Here is a 19608-nt window from a genome sequence, read left to right as displayed (position 1 = left end):
ATAGCCATTCTAGTTAATATTATTTTACCTTTTGAGTAATTTTTTTATTTCTTTTCAATGACAAAAGAGTATATTGAGGATTCTCTTTCTTTGACATTCATGTTCCTGACACCAAGCTCATTGAAATATGTCATTGTCTTATTTTAATTTTGTAATTACATAATGATCAGAGAAGCAACAAGAGCTATTAGAATTGAAAAAAAATCATTCTTATTTTCCTTCAAAAATTATTATCTTTGTAAATATTAATTTCATAATTTTACAAAAACCTATTTTCAAAGGCAAAGGTTTTCCAAAGATACTCTTTGTACCTTATCAAAAGTTTCTTTTAGAATAAGTACTTTTATTCTTTTTAAAGTCTTGATATTCAAGTTTGATTTTTTTTTATTCTTAAAAACTTTTAGAACATTTTTGTACGAATTAATTACCTTATTAAGTTCTTATCCAATTATTTTAGGATTATTATGGCTAGAGAAGTATAACCCTTAAATAGACTAGATTTCTTATAATCTTTATTTTTTCCATAGTTTAATCTAAAATTTTATTAGTCAAGTAGAAATTCATAAATCTAATACAACCAAATCTTTAGTAGCAGGTTTAAGAGCTTTTATGCATGTTGCAATAGAAGAGTCATCTTTTGTTATATATGCCACATCTATTTTTAGTGGTAGAAAGTCTTCGAGTAGTATTCAAAGCTAGTACTAAGATTATAAAGATGTTTTTGAAAAGAAAAATACAAATATTCTTTTAAAAAAAAATTCTTTGATTATTTTGCCAAACTTCAATAATGAGTTCAATCACCATTTGGACCACTATATAACTTATTAAAAAACAAGTTGATTACATTCAAAGAATATATTGATAAAAATTTGGCTAAAAACTTCATATGTCATTCTAAACCTCTAACAAAAGCTTTTATCTTATTTGTGAAAAAAAAAAAAGATGGATCTTTGTAGATATATGTAGATTATCAAAGATTCGAGAAGATCACTATCTAGAATAGATATCTTTTATCTTTGATTTTAGGACTTTTTGATCAACTCAATCAAACAAAGATCTATCTAAAAATAAATCTATAAGAAGCATATAACCTAATTTATATCAAAGAAGGAGATAAATAAAAGACTATATTTTGAATATAATGTCATGCTTGTTGGACTCATAAATATACTAGTTACTTTTTAATATCTAATGAATGATGTCTTTTGTGAATTTTTTAATGATTATGTTATTTATTATCTAGATAATATTATAATTTATTCTAAAAATGTATAAAGCATAAATTTCATGTTTATTGCATATTAAAAAAACTTAAAGATACAAGATTATATGCTAAGATAAAAAAAAAGTGTGTAATTCACATTATTCAAATTAACTTCTTAGAATACACCATTTCAAATAATGACCTTATAATATATCTTAAAAAGGTTCACACTATCATAGATTAAAAGAACTTAAAAATAATCATAAATGTGTAATATTTTTTGGAATTTGCCAATTATTACTAGACCTTCATCAAATTTTTTTTTCAAGTTGTAGCTCTACTTACATGTTTGACTTGTAAAGACAAACTTGAGTAGAGTAAAGATGGTGAAGTATCATATAAAGCTTTAAAGACAACATTTATTCCTACACCAATCTTATATAATATTAAATTTTTATGATATTTTTTATAAAAAGAGATGCATCAATTTTTTTTAAAATATAATATTACCATAAATAAAAATAGATGACAAAGTCTATCTAGTAGCTTTTTATTTCAAAAAAATTTCAATAAAGAGCTTCTTGTAATTGTGGATTTATTTCAAGAATGGCATTATCATCTAAATGGTGCTTCTAATTCAATGACCATATATACAAATCAAAAGTATCTTAAGTATTTTGAATTATTACCAACCATGTTAAGGCATATTTTTATGAAGATTTGATTTTAAGATTATTTATTGACCAACAAAACAACAAGATTTGTCAAACACCCTTCTTAGATATTTTTATCTTAAACCAAAAGAAAGAAATGCAACTTCTAACAACCAAAAAATAATTCTCTTGAAGTAAGAGTACTTTGATTTTTAAGCAATGAAATTAGAGTTGATTTTTGATTCAACCTTTTTCAAGCAAGTTTAATCAAATATGTTCTTTGATCCTCTTGTTTATGATATTAAGAATAATTCTTTTAAATCTCATTATATTTTCAAGTTTGAGTTTAAAAATAAACGAATTTATTTTAAAATTTTCTTATATATTTAAGAATATAAAATAAAACTATATGTTTTTTAAGCTTATTATGACTTCTCAACAATCAAATATAAGAATCAAAATGGTTGGATTTGCAACCAATGATGATGGCTGGGTTGATTTAATAAATGCATGGGTCAATTTAACAATTTCTTCGGTATATATATATATATATATACATAATGAATTAATTACTGACATACATACATACACACACCCAAGAGAAGTGGGTTTTTCTATATTTCAGTCCTGGTGATATTTTCTTTTGTCTTGCCGTTCTACAGATACATACATACCAATAAGCATCGGGTAGGTAGGTAGGTAGGTAGGTAGGTAGGTGCTGCTGTGTTGTGAGGGATGGAGGGATCCTAGTCGGTACCTACCATCTTCAGTCGATAAACACCACATCCAGTAGGAACCTGCCAGGTGGCACATCAGAGACGGTACCTCTCACCGGTGGAGAATCATCGCGGGCGTGGTGGGGGGGGGGGTGCCCCCGGCCTGGCACTCCACATGGCCACCCCACCCCTCTACTCTCCTCTAATATGGGAATGAGAGACTCAGTGAGTGAGTGTGAGTGAGTGAGGGAGGCCTGTTATAGCTTTGGATTGGGATGCTCCAGTTTTCTCTCTGGTTCTGTTTTGTTTGTGTGCGTTTCGTCGACGTTGCCATTCGCATATAGAAAGTTCTTCCTTATTTCTTTTTTCTAGCATCATTCGTTCGTGTTCACGTCCCTTTTTTTCTTTTTCATTCCAGCCTGCAGTTGGTGTGTGCTGGTGGGAATGCGAGTCCAGCGTCGTCGCCCTTGAGGGTGTTGGAGCCGACGGGCACGGATTCGGGAGTAGCTGTGGTATCCCGGAGGGGTGGGGTAGTAGTAATAGTTCTGTGTGGAGATTCGGTCGGGTTGGGATTGGAATTGTAATTGGGGGGTGGTGTTGGGGATTGATCGATTGTGAGCGGGGGCATGGAGCGTAGCGTGGCAATGGTGATGGTGGAGTGTGCAGCGTCGCTGCCGTCGTCGTCCCTTGCCCTCCGTGCGCATGTGCAGACGCGAATTGCCTCCGTGGCGTCGACGTGGGCGTATTTTCCGGTGCAGGAAACGGAGGGGAGCCGAGTGAGGGGATTGCAATGTGATGATGCGATGCGTGGAGTGGGGGGATGGAGGAGGGGGGGAGGCAGACGCAGAGAGGTGGTTAGGATGGCGGTGGGGGGCGAGCCCGGGGCGGCTGCTGGTGGGAGCGGTGGAAGTGCTAGTTGGAAGGAGAGGGCAGTGATTTTTGAGGAGAGCAAGAAATTGCTGGCAATGCAGAAGCAGCTGCTCGATCAGGTATGGAATTACTCTCGTGCCCTTCATTCTATGGCGCTAATGCTATATTGGGTGTTGGGGTATTGGGTATTGGTGTGAATTCACACTTTTGGGGAAAAAAAAACATTAGCAACTCTTGTCAGCTGGTCGAATTCCTTCTGTAAGTTGCGATCTCGGGGTGTTGGTGTGGTCAGTTTCCACAAATTTTGCAAGAATTTGGCTTTAGCTATATTTTGAGCTTACTGTTTTTGTGGCAATTTGGAATTTCATTGGGTTTTCAGTTCAGAAATGGTTTCTACTGATGTCTTTTTGACGGCGATCGAGAGACTACGTGCTCTACGTATGATTGTAATTTGTGATAGTATGATGTCGACGCTCTTCTCGCAATTACATGTACATCACCGTGCAAATGTTTTGCCGGTTTCGCATTGAATTTATTAATAATGTGTTAGTTTTCTATTCTTTACCTAGTACATCGTCTCAATCGGAAAACTCCTTTAAGCTGACCTAGAATCTTCATTCAATTATGGACGGGTCGAAATGCAGCTGGATTAATTCCAAATGCCAGTGCGCATTGCATGTTGAAGTGCATCGGGAGATCTTGTTCTGGCAAACTTGGTAGTACTACATCATATGGTCGATTGAAATTTCAAGTCTCTGAATTTGAGATTACTATATGTCTGTATGACGTTGCACTTGCATCAGACCGCAAGACTGAATCGTGCTTATGTTTACAGAGGCTACTTTTGTCTGCTTGTGCTGGTTTTTAGTCAACTTTGCTCAAAAATTGAGCATTACTGCGAGGTTTTCCAGTGAAATGCTTATCAAACATCCTTGAAATGCCGTATGCATTCCTGTAGTGAGAAAATCGGGCTTGAACCTCCTGATGTGTTATTGTCTTTGCCCTGAATTAGAAGTAATTTATTGAGCGTTGCTGCAGATTGAGGAAAGACAGAAATTGTACTCATCTCCAACTGTTGATACAGACCAGCCTTCACCCAGTATCGTAACCGAATCATCAAGTGAGCCACAGGCTGGTACCCCTGAGCCATCTGTTGAAACTTCTGAGACTTTCACAAGCACACCGACTATCCCCTCGTCATCAGCAAGACCTTTGACAGCTGCTTGGCCTTCGCCGCCTCCTTCCAAAAGGTCTGTAGGGTCTGGCCGCGCTGTTGCGCAGGCAAATTCTCCTGCACCGTCAGATAGGGTTGAGACTTCTCCTAAAACTTCTCCTCCACCTTCGCCTCTGGCACAGAGTAAAAGAGATTTTCACAGTGACCACAGTCGAGAAAGCACAGGTGGTAACAACTCAGAAGTGCTACAGCAGACTCGGACTGATGCTGCAGCTCCTAGTGCTGCTGAAAAGCCTCCTCCTTTGGCTGGACCTAATGTGATGAACGTCATTGTTGTTGCTGCCGAATGTGCACCTTGGTCTAAAACAGGTAGGGTTAGATGTTTCAACGGAACGCTTACATTGTTGCTCATGTATATATAGATATATATATATATATATATATATATATGTATAGATATATTGATAAATTCTTTGTCAAAAAGCTACAAACTAATTGGTCTCATATCAAAGATCTATCTTTTCCTTCTTTTCTTTTGGATGAGCTCTGTTCCTAAAGAAGTTATATATGACATATGTGACTTGTGGTATATATCACATATATGACATCTGCGCCTAGTTTGTGTCTTGAGCGTTGGCCAAGAGCTTTCGTAGACAGTGAGTTGCAGCCTTGTGTATTGTTTCTTGCTCTTCTCGTACTCATTGACCCACCTGACTGCTTGCAATTGCAAAGGGGGTTTGGGAGATGTTGTGGGAGCCCTTCCCAAGGCATTGGCCAGACGAGGTCATCGTGTGATGGTAATTTTCTTTCTTCCTTCGTTGAAGTGTCTTTAAAATTTAAGAAGAATTCCGGCGTTCATCTGCATGTTGGATGTTTCCTTGGCCATCAAAGTGAAAAGCTAGTCATCCTGCACTAGTCGAGATTATCTGATTGCTAATGTTGTGCCCTTCTGCAGGTTGTGGCACCTCGTTACAGTAATTATGCGGAGGCTTGGGAAACAGGTGTTCGCAGGATTTACAACGTTGGTGGACAGGTTTGCTATCATCTTTCTAGTGGCTATGTCGTGAAAGCGAAAGAGCATGTTCGAAGCTTTTTGCTAAGATGGACTTCCTAATCTTTATGTTGAATCCATTTTGGATCTTTGTTGCTGATATCAACTTCAGATATTGGTGAGAGTTTTGAAGTGTAACTTCTAGTGAGAATTTTGAAAGTTTTTAGAATGGAAGTTATCTATTGAGTTTCTTACAATATTTTGTGAATCTGTTCGTTTCGATTATTTCAAACAGTGTTTCAGCCCTTAGTTGTTGTTGTTTAGGATATGGAGGTGGGGTATTTCCACAGTTTCATTGATGGTGTTGATTTTGTTTTTATCGACAATCCTATTTTCCATGCATTTGCAAACAACATATATGGCGGTTCTCGAGAGGTATGAAGAGTTGGATACTTGACTGAACCGCAGTAGCAGATGAATATTTCCTGTGATGAGCTAATTGGTCAAAACTCGATTATTATTTCAACTTCTAAACTAGTTTCGTCAGGATCTTTCTGCAAATGCATAATTGATTTTAAACGTATTACCTCTAATCCTCCTACAGCAATAAGTCATCAATCTCTTCTGATAAAATTGCAGGATGTGCTGACCCGGATGATTTTACTCTCCAAAGCTGCTGTCGAGGTGGGTCTATAAACTCAACTTCCGAAATTTATAGTAGGAGATTTATCTTTTCAACAAGTTTGTGTATGATGTATCTGTGTGCTTGTCTACATTCCTACTAACCTGTTAATTTTTACTAGTTTCGAAAATGATTATGTGCAGTCCTGACTGAGTCGATGGCTATATTAGTATAAGCTTAAGCTCTTGACCACCTTGCAAATCATCAACTTAGCTAAAAATGTGTTAAAATTATGATTTCTCTATTCACTATTCGCCTTATGATCCTTGAGAGTATTGTGATTTAGTGTTTCCAAAAGGCTAGCAGCTATGTTGTGTTCTGACCATTTATGGAGTGATTACTTGCTGTTTCCAGAAGCTGTTATGAGGTTATTCTGTTTTCACTTGTATTCATGCAGTAAGAGTTTATTTTTGCAAGAGTTGATCTCTATGCAAGAGGATGACACCTGTATACACATTTTTGTGCAGACCCCATGGCATGTTCCTTGCGGTGGTGTATGCTATGGTGATGGAAACTTAGTATTTATCGCCAACGATTGGCACACAGCATTGGTCCCAGTTTACCTGCAAGCATATTATCGGGACAACGGTTACATGGATTTTACTCGATCTGTGTTGGTCATTCATAACATGGCTCATCAGGTAATGTTTTTTTCTACTTTGCTTGTTTGGTGACATTCAAGAACTTGAGTTGGGTTTTTACAAGTAAACTGCGTTCTCATTCTATCTTGAGAGTGGAGAGTTAAGATTAAGGACTCTCTTATTTTTCATATTTTCATGAGCACTGGATTTTGTCGAAAAGAACAATACTCTAAGCTTTCATGTTGGAGTCAACTATTACGCTTCCTTACTCCACCGAACCATTTACTGAATTTTTATTCCGAAGCATTACTTTTGAGGATTTGAAGATACTGGAAATCAATATAAATATATATATAGACAATGCGAACGAACTCACTTGACTGATGTTTCATTGATCTTGTAGGGCCGAGGGCCATTGGCCGATTATCACAGATTGGGTTTACCTGGTCATTACATTGATAAATTTCGCCTTTTTGATCCGCTCGGAGGGGAGCACAACAACATTTTTATGGCAGGTCTCATAACAGCTCACCGCATTGTGACTGTAAGTCATGGCTATGCATGGGAAGTGCAGACACCGGAGGGAGGTTGGGGTTTAGATGGAGTCCTCAGGGATCACAATTGGAAACTAAGGGGTGTTGTGAATGGCATTGATGACAAAGAGTGGAACCCAGAGCTTGATGTGCATCTCAAGAGTGATGGATATACCAATTATAACCTCCACTCTTTAGACACAGGTAAGGCGGCATGCAAGGCTGCTTTACAAAGGGAGTTGGGCTTGCCGGTGCGGGCTGACGTCCCATTGCTTGGATTCATAGGTCGCCTTGATCACCAAAAGGGTATTGACATAATAGGCCAAGCTATGCCATGGATGATGGACCAAGATATCCAACTGGTAATGCTCGGCACTGGCCGGAAAGATTATGAAGACATGTTGAGGCATTTTGAAGGTTCTCATCGAGACAAAGTTCGGGGATGGGTTGGTTTTTCTGTGACCACTTCCCATCGGATTACCGCAGGTGTTGATATTTTGTTGATGCCATCTCGGTTTGAACCCTGTGGCTTGAACCAACTGTATGCGATGCGGTATGGCACAGTGCCAGTAGTGCATGCTGTTGGTGGCCTGAAAGATACAGTGCAGTCGTTCAATCCCTTCAACGAGTCAGGCCTAGGATGGACTTTCGAAACACTACATGTGGACGCTTTTATCCATGCCCTTGGGAATGCAATTTGGACCTACCGTGATTTCAAGAGTAGTTGGAAGGGCATCCAGCAACGAGGCATGTCTCAGGACTTGAGCTGGGATCATGCTGCCCAGCAGTATGAAGAAGTGCTTCTTGCAGCTAAGTACACTTGGTAGTCAACTCGAAGGACAGCTTTGTGTATCACTCTTTTAGATTAATGTCCTCAAACATCTCCCCCGCACGCTTCTTCTACTTCCTACCAGATCGTATTTTGACCAACATGAACTTGTAGAAAGCTGTTGTGAATATGAACCATCTTTACCAAGGACCACCTCAAAGCTGAGCCCGGATTTGAGCTGGATTGATAACTTGTAGTTTGGTATGGGTGCTTTTTGACCCAATGATACCTCGGCATTAATTTGAGGTCCTTCGATGACTCCTCCTGCTTGAGTGACTTTGGTTGCCAAAGACCATCCTCCAGTCGCTGCACTCGTGCCTCTTAGTTTTTCTCAGGACTGTTAATGGAAAAGGGCCAAACTGAGCTCGTGAGACTGTACTGTTGTATCGTTTTATATTGATGCGCAAAATTGATATTAGTGTATACTTCGGCAATCCCCTGCGAGGTGGCGGACATAGCACTACCTCAGGATTCTTGGTAACACACAAAAACCTGATCTTTTATGCTCTCTTTTAATCAGTTTTTTTACAGGTTTCTGTGGCATTTGACCCTGATAATCTTCTTAGTTACTTTGTTGGCATTGTCGGAAATTCTTCTATGTTGAGTGGGTATTTTTATAAGGACTAATAGTATCTTATGAATCCTAAAGCTTATTCTCCCGGAAACTTTAAATGGAGTGTTCATGTATGTGTCTCTTGTGCACTGCTCTATTGCCTGATTCTACTGGGCTTAGCACAAGGTGATTCACACCAATTCATTTGATCAACTCCTTTTTATCCACTTTCATGGTAGAAAACTCTTTGTTGTCCAAAAGATGGACAATGAGTGCATGCCTGAATAACTTAGAGAACTTTAAATTGGTGATATTATTGATTTTATTGATTTTACATAATAAGATTTTTTATTTTTATTTTGTAGTGCACAATAAAGTTAGAAGTAGTTGAAGGTATTGAAAGGATGTTTTTGTTTTGATCAATATACAAGAATGATCTAATTATCTGTGTTGGTAGTTGAAGTGTTTGCTTTGTTATACAAATAATTATAAATAAGTAAAAATATATTTTTTAGATTGTATTATCAAAATTTCATTTTATGCAATGTTTGTGTTACCAATTTTTTGTAAAACAATATATTTTTAGTCTTGAAGAGAAACCATTGATTCTAATAAACATGTAAAAGCATCTTTTGTTGCTATTAGTTGGATCATACAAAACTAGTTTTGTCTATGGAAGGAATAGAACATAACATCTCTTCTATGGAGACTATGAAATTGTTTGGCAAACTATATTTCTGAATTTAATTGAATCAACTCAAATTGAACTAATTGAACTAATTGAAAGAGACTTCTTATTAATAAATAAACAAAGTTTGAAGTTGATTTTAAGAATACATATATATATATATATATATATATATGTGCCTTCTTTATATTCAATGTTAACTATAGTTTAAAATCAAATCATTTAATTGCTTGTATTTTTAAATAATAGAAGCTACTTCAAAGAGGTCCAATTGTAATAAAAAATGAATAATTAAAGATTATATTTGATTGATAAATAATAACTTATATATGTGTATATTATTAGAATAAATATTATTAATTTTAGATTTAAAATTTTACTTTCTGTAAATAATGTTATTATCATATTATAATAAAACCAAAAAGAGCCATTAAAGTTTGTAATATATATATATATATATATATATATTCTTAAAAATTCAAAGTTCTCACAATAATAATAAAACTTGATCCTAAACATAACACTGTGGAATACATAAAAATAAAATCTATGTAAAAATAAATTTTATTTGCAACAATTTGAAACTTCTACAAGATGGTTAGTAGTTGCACCAAAGAAACTGAAAACAAAAATTTACCAATCAAATATCTACTTTTTAAACAAAACAAAACTTATCTGATATTTAAGATAAAGAAAAGAAAATAAAAGAACAAAGTTTAATATATATATATATATATATATATTTTAAAAATAAAATGTCAATATTCCAAAAATCATATTATAAGATGCAAAAGAAATAGAAAACAAATAACCAGAATGGTGGCGTGGTAAAGCGGTTTCGGAAGTTGTGCCGTTGCTCATACCGAGCGGCACGGGGCTGAAGAGTAGCCCCAGTTTTCGACATTTGGAGTTGGGGATTCGTGATGCAGAATAGCGACTTGCAGGAGCGATGGAGCAAGAGCTGCGGATGTTGCTGAAGTCTCCTGGGAATGGCTCTTGTGCGGATTGCGGTGGGAGGTACCCGCGCTTCGCGTCCATCAACTTGGCCGTCTTCCTGTGCAATCGCTGCTATGGCATACATCGGTCCATGGGAACGCACATCACGCGTACCAAGACTGTGGGTTTGGATCGCTGGAGCTCGGAGGAAGTGCACCGAATGAGGTCCATAGGGAACACTGTCGCGAATTCGTATTGGGAAGGTACGCGGAGGGTTTGCATCGCAGTTGAATTTCTGAGTGTGTTGAACCCTCTGGGCTATATTGGGCTGAAGCCTTTGGTTGTGTGCTGCTACAGTGTCCTCCTTTTGAAATTTCAGCAGAGTTTGAACTACACTTGATCATATGCTCTGAATTTAGACCCTACACTTTCGTCCCCGTGGCAAGAAATCTCGCAAGTAAATTCGTAAGTTGTTCTTTTGCAATCTCGTGGTTGTATTGCAATCTGGAGCTGATATGGATTTAGAATGAGTCATTCCACCTCATGCGATTTGACTTGAGTGTTGAGAATCGTCGCATCGTCCACTTTGCAGAGAACGCTCCTCCTATATTTCAGCGTCCAAATGCTGACTCTCCAGATTTTGAAGTAGAGAAATATATCCGCGACAAATACGAGAGGAAGCTCTTTTGTTCTCCGGACAAAGAACCGCCTTCCATCCCCCCGCAGGTAATCCTCGTGGTTTTCAGATGTAAAAAGGATTACGGTGCTCATTTTAACGTTGAGCAATCTGATTGTTATGTTTTGAATTTGAAATTTTGATCTCAAAGATTTCCCACTCATCACATGCTGAGAATGGTTGCGGTAGAAATAAAGGAATCCATTTGAATCAGCATTCCAATGTGTAGGTGGCTGAGCCTGTTAACCTCGTCGCCTCCAATAAAATCCCAAGTCCACAAGTGAAACTTCTACCACGAGGAGCTATACGGTGCGGGCCGAATTGTTTGTCTCCATCGAATGAATCCAGCAGTAGTGGAGCTCGCACCACCACACCAGACGACTTTCGCCCCAAACCGAGCTGTCCTGGATCCAGCCTGTATAGGACGAGTGGCTCGGCTGAAACTTTGCCAGACCTTCTGAACTCGCAATCTAGTATTGGTCTTGCTTTTGCAATCACAGATGGGAAACAGCAACCTGGATCTGTTGATGATGACGATGAAGAGTTTGGAGACTTCGTTCAGGGGTAGTCTTCAACAGCTGTGTGCTTCGGCTCAGTGGCATTAGTTGTTTTTGTATTCAACCAAGCTGGAGCTTGCTAGTCATGGATTTGAAGGAGAAGCGACGTTCGAAGTTAGATTTCTACAACTATGTGTTCAATTAATTGAACGTAGGACATGTTTAGGTCGATCAACGAATCATAAGCTGCAGGTTGTGTCTCGTCGGGCTCCGTCTGGTTGGTTGTGGTCGTTTATTACGCAGCTGGCTTGGCTCAGTTGGTGGATTGCGTGAGGAGGACCAAGTGCTTTCGCAGAGTGCATGGCAACGTAGAGATGGAGTCAGGCGCATGTCTTTCTTTACTTACTGGAGCGTTGCTCGGAGGAACGGCACACGAAACAATCGGTAATCACTCGCTAATTCTTCCAATTCCTTGGTGCTGAGCATCCTGGACTTTGCTTCTCCCCTTGTTTTGTTTGCTCACTGCTTCATTGCTTCTTTGAGTCTGGTCTTTCTCAATCGTATTTGGATTGTTTTGTTGTGGGCTGTCCTTCGTTACTATTCTCCTCATCCATTGAAATTGAAATCATCTAGACCTGTGTCTTTAGTGATCTGTTTACCCATTGTTTGATTAGCGTTTTGTTCTGTAAGTCCGTGAATTCTTTTAGGTTAGAATTGAAAATCGCACTTTGTGAATGGATTTCTATACTTAGTGTGCTGGTGTGCAACGTTGGCATAAAATGTGCAATAGTTTACGTGGAACAAAAGGTGTTACTGTGAGGTACCTAGATAACTTTGAGCGTAAAGGTGAACGTTTGTTGTCATACAGTTGTATTTTATTAATACTTATGTACTATTCAAGATTGATTTTATATAAAGTAGATCTATTGCGAATAATCCCAATCACTTCAATGAGATTTTCTTTATATAGTTGCTAATGTAGTAAATTATTAGTGCATCATTCTCATGTATACCAAAACGTGCACTGGCTGCTAGTTCAGCCATCATTCTTTCTGTATATATGGAGAATGACAACAAATGTATTCCCTCACTTACCTCACCAAGGTTATGAATCAGAGATCGTAGATTTCTTCTTCATTTCTCATCAGAAAGTACATGGAATGGTCACCAAATTTCTCAAGAAACTCAGTCGACTATGGAGTAAGTAACCCTTTACACTTTACCGAGAAGGACCTTGAAAGGCCACTTCACGGTATGCTCTGTCTCCGGAGCTCCCCATGCCTCAGCAAATAGTTTCCTCCAATGCTCGTTCAGAGGATCCTCCCCATTGTCGATAGCAGTTTGCACTGCCGACCACGACTCAAGGTAATTCAGGTAATCGTCGAGGGTGGCATCCAAAGACATCTTAAATCGAGAGACTCTTTCATCTGCTTGCTCTACGGGTGCAAAAGGAAAGGGAAGGTTCTTGTACAAATTCACCACATGATCCACTTGAGGAGCCCAGTGATGTTTAATGGTGTCGTTAAAATCGTTGAGGACTTTGTCTAGTCGGGGGTTTACTCTGAGCATGGGCGGATAAACAGTTGCTGCGATCAACCCCCCTGGCTTGCGAAGAACATACTTTACGTTGTCGTAGAATTTGTCGAGGTCGAACCAGTGCAGCGCTTCGACGATTAGGACCAAATCAACTGAGCCTTCAGGACCGACGATACGGGTTAGGTCGTCTTTAGAAAGGGTAGTTGGAGTTGCAGCGTAAGTGATGTTGGGCCTTTGCTCAGCGTGGCTAAGCTGTTCAGCAGCCACATCTGTTGCTATGACCTTCTTGTAGTGCTTGGAGATCTGTTAGAAGACAGAAAGCATAGTGCAGTGCATGAGAAATCAGCATGAGTACCGTATTACTGCTAATCCTTTGGGTGTGGACGGCACAAGGAACTTTGTTAACAGAGCTACACAGAAAGGGATTCGAATGTAACGGGTGATGGAGATATAGATGTTACCAAAGGGGTGTATGAGACGCCATACCACAGCTGCAGCTTGACCATTGCCAGTGCCCACATCCCATGCCAATTCATGAGATGGGGTGAGCGACGCCAAGTATGAATAGAGCTCCTCTGGGGCATGCGGCCTCGCTCTCTTGTAAACCTCAGCTTGCTTGACGAACAAGTTCTCCGTTTCCTTTGCCATTCCACCTGTGTCGACCTTGCGTTGCTCTGAAACAAAACACGAGAAAAGAGGAGACAAAGGATTTAATTTAGCGAAGGGAATGACCAATGATATTATGAGAATGCTTCAAACAACGAAGAAGTTGGTGATGGTGTGGGGAAAAGGGGGTTGCTCTGTGGGAGGCGAAAAAATTGAGTGTCTATCTAATGCCAAAAATTTGTGGGTTGTTGCATTGTTGTGGAATTGGCTGATAAACAAGGAATAGATGGCAATCATGACACAATGCAGCAGAATGACAGTGAATAATGAGATGCGGGAACAGAAGAGGTTGATGAGCATTTACCAAAACTGTGGATCACTACTCCGACTCAGAAATCGAGAGAACGTTAATTGAAAGAGGAATCGGCAAGAGCAGGACTGTTCTAGTACACTTTTCTCATCAACTCAAGACCGAGGTGCTCATAGTTCAGTATCCTTTCTGTTTGCTATGCGTATCACACTACAGCATGTTTAACTGTGCAAAAGTCTAAACCCTCGACTCTTTCCTCGAATCTTTCCTGAGTACGATTCTTGCTCACCACCCAAAATGCGTAAGGCTCAAGAATACAGACGTCTTGCCTGGGCTTCGATGCAACTCGTGTGGAAACCCACGTGGCAGTGAGACATGCCGTAATAAGAATCCAGCGTTCAAATCGACGAAGGAAATTAATTCATCACAGCCATGCCGCGTTCCGAATGGACTTCGAGCTCGTTTAGCAAATCTTTGGGCTCAATTCTTCTAGGGGAATTCCCCATCGTGTGAAGTAATAGTCCTCGGTTGAAGGTGAAATATCTGGAGGTAAGCTGCGTAGAAACTTTTTGACGTCAAACTGGGATCCAGGCAAGTCTTCTGTTGAAGTTTGCATGTGGTTACGGTGGTCTTGATTACCATCAGGGTTCTAGTATCAACCTGTCCAAAATTGCATCTCGTCGCTGCCACCGAAAGAGAACGGTGTCGCCCATTGCTCTGAAGCAGAGAAATTGAGTTTTGTTAATCAACATGTGGCTCGATTTGCGAGGGCGTATTTACGACCACTACAGCGGCTTTTGATCACTATTTGGACATGGTGCTTTGAAAATGTTTTGACATATGAGCCGAATATGTCCAGTTGTAGACGCGCTCATTCAAGTGATTGCGGCTTGTGAAGCGCGGAATTGCGCATGTTCAACTTCAGACGAAAGCGGATCGTAAACTTCAATCAGTGAAACCCTAGGGTTACATGTTATTCCAAAGTGTGAGTTGTTTTGCTTTGCGGGGATGGTGAGCGAGCAGGAGCCCGTTGTGCGAGAAGCGTTACGCGAAGCCCGTAAAGTGCTGTCCTCAGTAAAACGTCCAGGTATGAAATTGTTTCTGACGAATAGGTTTAGCGCAGATTGAAAGTTTTGGGTCATTTCCGAAAACTTAATCGGGGAATTTTCCTTCTAACCGCTCGTTGTGTTTGCATCGACTATGCGATTGTCAGAAAAACAATTCGAGAATTTGAAGGATGTTGGACTTTTTGCCCAGGAATTTAGGGTTTTGCTATCATAGGCGCTGTCTTTCAATACGAATGTTTACATTGTCGAGAACGAGTTCTACCTTTTCTGACTCACTCTACCATGATGTCATAAACCATTGCTGGTTACAGATGCAACTCAAGACAGTGGAGCAACTGAGCGAGTTTTGGAATGTACCTTCCGGCTTCTGGAGAGTGTTTATTCATCAATAGACAATGGCAAGAGTACGGTACTCAGTTCCTCAGATACTACTGTTGTGAAGGCCATCTTGGAGCTAGTGGTAAGGTGGGGGATATACCCTCATTTGAGTCCTGGAGTGGGCATACCCTTGGAAAAACGTTTCGGGGAAAAATCGGCAGCCTCTGCAGCAGCTGCGTTGAAGGAACATGTCTCAGGTGAAGGTTCCGGCTCCTCTGTAGGGCTTGTTGGAGCTCAAATGTCCAAAGACGCACCATCTCTTCTCCAGTCTGCGGAGCTCTTGGCTGGTCTCATTCTAGACAGCCCTCAGAAGATTAACTCAGAACCATCTGGCTTGGATGCAACGTCAATTGGACAATGTAGCGAGCCGAGCAATCCTACGGAGAAAGGAGGAGAAACACTTACTGAGGCGACTAACCTTCCAGCAGCAGCTCTACATCAGCTTGTTATGTTTCACCATCTCCCTGACCTTTGTGCAGCATTTATTCAGCTCTCTCTTTCAGGTAGACATGATTAATTTGAGCTTTCCTTTAATACCTTTGTCTATATATTTTATCTGTTGAAGATTTTTCTAAATTGTAAGACTTGTTCATGAGATCAATGGAGATTTGAATAGGAAACGTTAATGCCTCTTGTTGAGATCCTCGTTACAAGATTAATAGTGTCTCCAGGGAAACTGTAACATAGATTGCTGATGCCAACGGTCGGAGTAGTTGAACTTTGTGACTCTGGCTCACATGACCTTGTGCTGTACACCACGTATTGAGGATTGGCTGGTCGTATCGCTGTTATATACTACGAATTTGTGTTTAATAAGTTGATCGTGAGAACGTGATTTCATGATCGCAGGCAAAGATGAATGGAAGAAGCTCGCGACAGAAAGGATAAACCAAATGGTCAAAGTTCTGCCTGTTGCTCACATGGTCGAAGCCCTCTTAACGCTGCTTGGGCAAAAAGAACCTGGTCCTCCTCATTGGTTAAAAGAAAATGCAGGAAGGATGTTATCTAAGCTCGTGATGAGAAGAGGAGGGGTAGCGGCTTCTATGGAGAGGCTTGTTGGGGGCATACAAGAGGTGAGCACATCTGTGGAAATTGCGTGTTATGATGATGTGTTTGTTTCCAGTACATATTGATACATACATATGTTTTTATTTCTCACCTTGTAGGTAAGTTTGATGCCTGTGGGAAGAATGTATTATAATCCAATTCATGATCACTAAGCGATCATTGCTGTTTCAGGGAAATGTGAAAGCATATGAGCACATTGCTTTGCATCTGGCCAAAGTTCCGAGATATGTTGCCACGACACAGGAATACTATGAAGCGATATCCCCACAACTGCCACCCCTGATCCTAGCTCCTCTGCCAGGGCAAGAGGGTGGTCTTAAGGAAGGAACTTTGGCAGCACGTTTGGTTGTGAACATGCATCATACAGCCATTATAATGGCCTGTAAATTAGCTTCCCGTGATATCAAGCTCTTTGGAGAGTATCTACTAATTCCTTGGCTGAAACCTTTGGTCTTTTGGGGGATGCTAGCGCAAGGAGAGGGACAGCTTGAGCTTGATACGAAAACCAAAGTTGTTGATAATGTTTCTCCTAGACAGTCTGACATGCAAGGTGCTACTCTGGAGGATGGCTGTTACGAATCAGAAGAAAATATGGAACTGTTGCTAGTAAATGCGTTGATTGGCACACATATCTTTTTGACGGCAGGACATGAAGGTGCTGATTCTGTACGAAGTTTTTTAGTACCACTGATTGAGCCGACAAGTGAAGCTCTTTTGTCGTTGAAGGTTTTATTAGAACCTACAAGAGGGAAATTTAGGTCAAAGCAGGTTAAACGAGAAGGAACATTTCAACCCATCGCCGAAGGACTAGGATCTGCTGAACGGGGTAAGGTGCACTGAACCTATTACGCTCATTACATAATGATTCTTGAATTTATGAAACAGGTATTGATTTCAACAACATATCACGCAGAGATAATGTGGATTTTGAGGAATCACTTGTTCTTGTGGCGGTATTCTATGTTTTGATATACTTGATAGTGTTGCTTGTCCAGTTTGAAATTTAAATCTTTGGCACATAGGCGTGTGGATTTTCATATTTAATTTTCTAAGATGGTATTTTTCTCGTCATTCATCTGTCAATCTGTTTCCAATGTGCAGCTCACAAGAGTGAGAGTGGAGCAACGTCAACAACTTCTAAATCAGACTTTGAAAAGGGATTTCTGGAACATTCTTCATTAGGTTACGCTCATGTGGAAGGACCCTCAAGTATTTTAGACAGGCTGAGGGCTGCTTTATCTGATATTGTAGATCTTCTACATGAGGAACGATCGGAATCTCCAAGTGTTCTCCCACCTTCAGTTCTGAATGCTGTTAAGATGAAGTGGCCGAGGCATAATGGTAACATATGGGATGCTTTAAATTCTGACAGATGATGATTCACATTCTTTTCAGAAAGGCATTATGCTACAGCATTAAAAACTACCACTTGAAGAAAAGGCATGCCTAGTCTCTGATATTACACTGGAAACGAACACTAGTGTGCTGGAAGGAGCAACAACCAAAACGCATTAAAATATAGTGAATTTTCAAGGAAAGCAGTTCTAGTAGTCGAATCTCTTCTTGATATCTTCATTGACTGCCGGATATCAAACCTCAAGCAGTACTTGGGTTCATTTTTGTAAGTAAACCTTACCTCTCTTAGTTCACGCTCTCTTTTTGTCATTTATCTAGGTGTCTTAATACTTGAATGATGATTACTGCATCAAATGTTGTTGTTCAGAGGCTTTTCAGAAGATTGGAGAATGCTGAATGGTGGCTTTTCAGAAGGTGGATGCCATCAGCTCAGTCCAAAGCTGAGCTATTTGAGAATGGATGGGACCTTCAATGAATGAAGACTTGACTGATACAGCAACGATGTGAAGAATTCTTCTCTTCACCAACTAGAGTTGAGGGAATTTGGAATATTTATTCTGTTCTGTTCATGAGAACAAATCCACATGTGATCCTTATATTAACAAGGTTAAGGAATTTTTAATGTAAAAATACGTTAAACCATAATTGAGTCTACATTGAAATTAACAAGTCTATTTGGTATTCAACGTGTTTGATATAATCTTATGTACTAATTTGGGAAGGCATTTAGTTGCTGCTCTAAACAAAAATGTTGGTAACCACTCTCAAGACCACAAACAGCGATGTTGTTGTAGATTTGACGAAGGTACAACAAAAATTTCTAAAAGTAATGAGTAAATCCAATATTAGAATGTAATGCAAATTAAATTGAGCATTGCTACTAAGATATAGTCACAAGTTTATTAATGAGCAAATTGAATTTATCTTTAATAGGCAATAGATATAAATTTAGACATATATTTATAAATATGCATATATGTATTCTATCAAAATGAAATATGAATGGACTAAATTTTAGGAAAATATTTCATGAATTATATTCAATGGCTTTTTTGAGATTGATGTAATCAGCATGTTAATAAGATTTATATGACATAGTCTTAGTTCTGCTAAAAAAATGTTTAAATGTAACAATTTCATAAAGCATATTCAACCAAAAATTTAATTTATACACTTGTTCATTATATCTGTAATTAAATTGAAAGTACAAATATATATATATATATATATATATATATATATTATCTTTCTATATTGTATAAAAATCAAAGTAATTCATATATTTTTATACCATAGAATAATAACCAATACATTTTTATCATTATTACAAAATCTTCTTTATGTTTTTCATATGTTATTTACCAACTCAATCTATATATTTAGAAGTTGAATTTTTTATAATGACATTGGCATTGGCAAAAAACAAAAAGAGTAATAGCATAGTTATTTATTTATTTATTTATTTGATATTTTTGGATTTGTTCACAATAAAACAGTGTTTTTGTTAAAATATAAATATAAACTTCTTTAAAAGATGTCAGCATTTATAGAAGCATATTAAGATTTGTAATTTAATCTATTTGAAGAATCTCTTATAATTAAGAAATAAGGCAAGAGACTACAACTTCCAAAGCTTGTAATTGATTGAGATTAAGAAGCCTCCCTTGGTTGACTTCATAGTTGGAAAATCAACCTAAAAGCAAA

The 19608-nt window shown here is 38.7% G+C and overlaps 4 protein-coding genes across 9 annotated transcripts; 3 read left to right on the top strand and 1 right to left on the bottom strand.

Moving 5' to 3' along the window:
* Positions 1–2826: 2826 nt before the first annotated feature.
* LOC112274307 (soluble starch synthase 2-2, chloroplastic/amyloplastic) lies at positions 2827–8790 on the top strand. 2 transcript variants are annotated; one of them, XM_024503676.3, is made up of 8 exons: positions 2827–3562; positions 4482–4986; positions 5350–5414; positions 5573–5650; positions 5933–6043; positions 6248–6292; positions 6758–6931; positions 7275–8790. In XM_024503676.3, the coding sequence occupies exons 1-8, from the start codon at positions 3200–3202 to the stop codon at positions 8229–8231; spliced, it is 2298 nt and encodes a 765-aa protein (XP_024359444.1). In that variant the 5' UTR covers positions 2827–3199; the 3' UTR covers positions 8232–8790. The 2 variants fall into 2 exon arrangements, with proteins under 2 accessions (XP_024359444.1, XP_073386022.1); XM_073529921.2 differs by lacking the exon at positions 5933–6043.
* Positions 8791–10323: 1533 nt separating this feature from the next.
* Positions 10324–12519, top strand: LOC112274200 (UBA domain-containing protein 3). Its single transcript, XM_024503458.3, has 3 exons — positions 10324–10673; positions 11003–11136; positions 11316–12519. Exons 1-3 carry the CDS (start codon positions 10424–10426, stop codon positions 11652–11654), a joined length of 723 nt encoding a protein of 240 aa, XP_024359226.1. The 5' UTR covers positions 10324–10423; the 3' UTR covers positions 11655–12519.
* A 169-nt stretch (positions 12520–12688) lies between these two features.
* Positions 12689–13767, bottom strand: LOC112274199 (uncharacterized). 2 transcript variants are annotated; one of them, XM_024503457.3, is made up of 2 exons: positions 13606–13767; positions 12689–13422 (listed from the first exon to the last, which is right to left on the bottom strand). In XM_024503457.3, the coding sequence occupies exons 1-2, from the start codon at positions 13765–13767 to the stop codon at positions 12796–12798; spliced, it is 789 nt and encodes a 262-aa protein (XP_024359225.1). In that variant the 3' UTR covers positions 12689–12795. The 2 variants fall into 2 exon arrangements, with proteins under 2 accessions (XP_024359225.1, XP_090101728.1); XM_090245602.1 differs by having other exon boundaries at positions 13581–13716.
* Positions 13768–14327: 560 nt separating this feature from the next.
* LOC112274198 (uncharacterized) lies at positions 14328–18549 on the top strand. 4 transcript variants are annotated; one of them, XR_016499629.1, is made up of 7 exons: positions 14328–14584; positions 14895–15122; positions 15414–15983; positions 16330–16553; positions 16720–17374; positions 17650–18169; positions 18316–18549. XR_016499629.1 is itself a non-coding variant. In XM_024503456.3 (6 exons), the coding sequence occupies exons 2-6, from the start codon at positions 15044–15046 to the stop codon at positions 17922–17924; spliced, it is 1803 nt and encodes a 600-aa protein (XP_024359224.1). In that variant the 5' UTR covers positions 14328–14584; positions 14895–15043; the 3' UTR covers positions 17925–18549. The 4 variants fall into 4 exon arrangements, 1 of the variants encoding a protein (XP_024359224.1); XR_016499630.1 differs by having other exon boundaries at positions 18283–18549; XR_016499628.1 differs by having other exon boundaries at positions 18272–18549.
* Positions 18550–19608: the final 1059 nt, after the last annotated feature.

This window comes from Physcomitrium patens, chromosome 21 (assembly GCF_059467195.1).
Source record: "Physcomitrium patens ecotype Gransden chromosome 21, ASM5946719v1, whole genome shotgun sequence".
NCBI classification, from domain to species: domain Eukaryota; kingdom Viridiplantae; phylum Streptophyta; class Bryopsida; order Funariales; family Funariaceae; genus Physcomitrium; species Physcomitrium patens.
The sequence above is the reverse complement of the archived record's forward strand: the minus strand, read 5'-3'. Positions and strand labels throughout refer to the sequence as shown.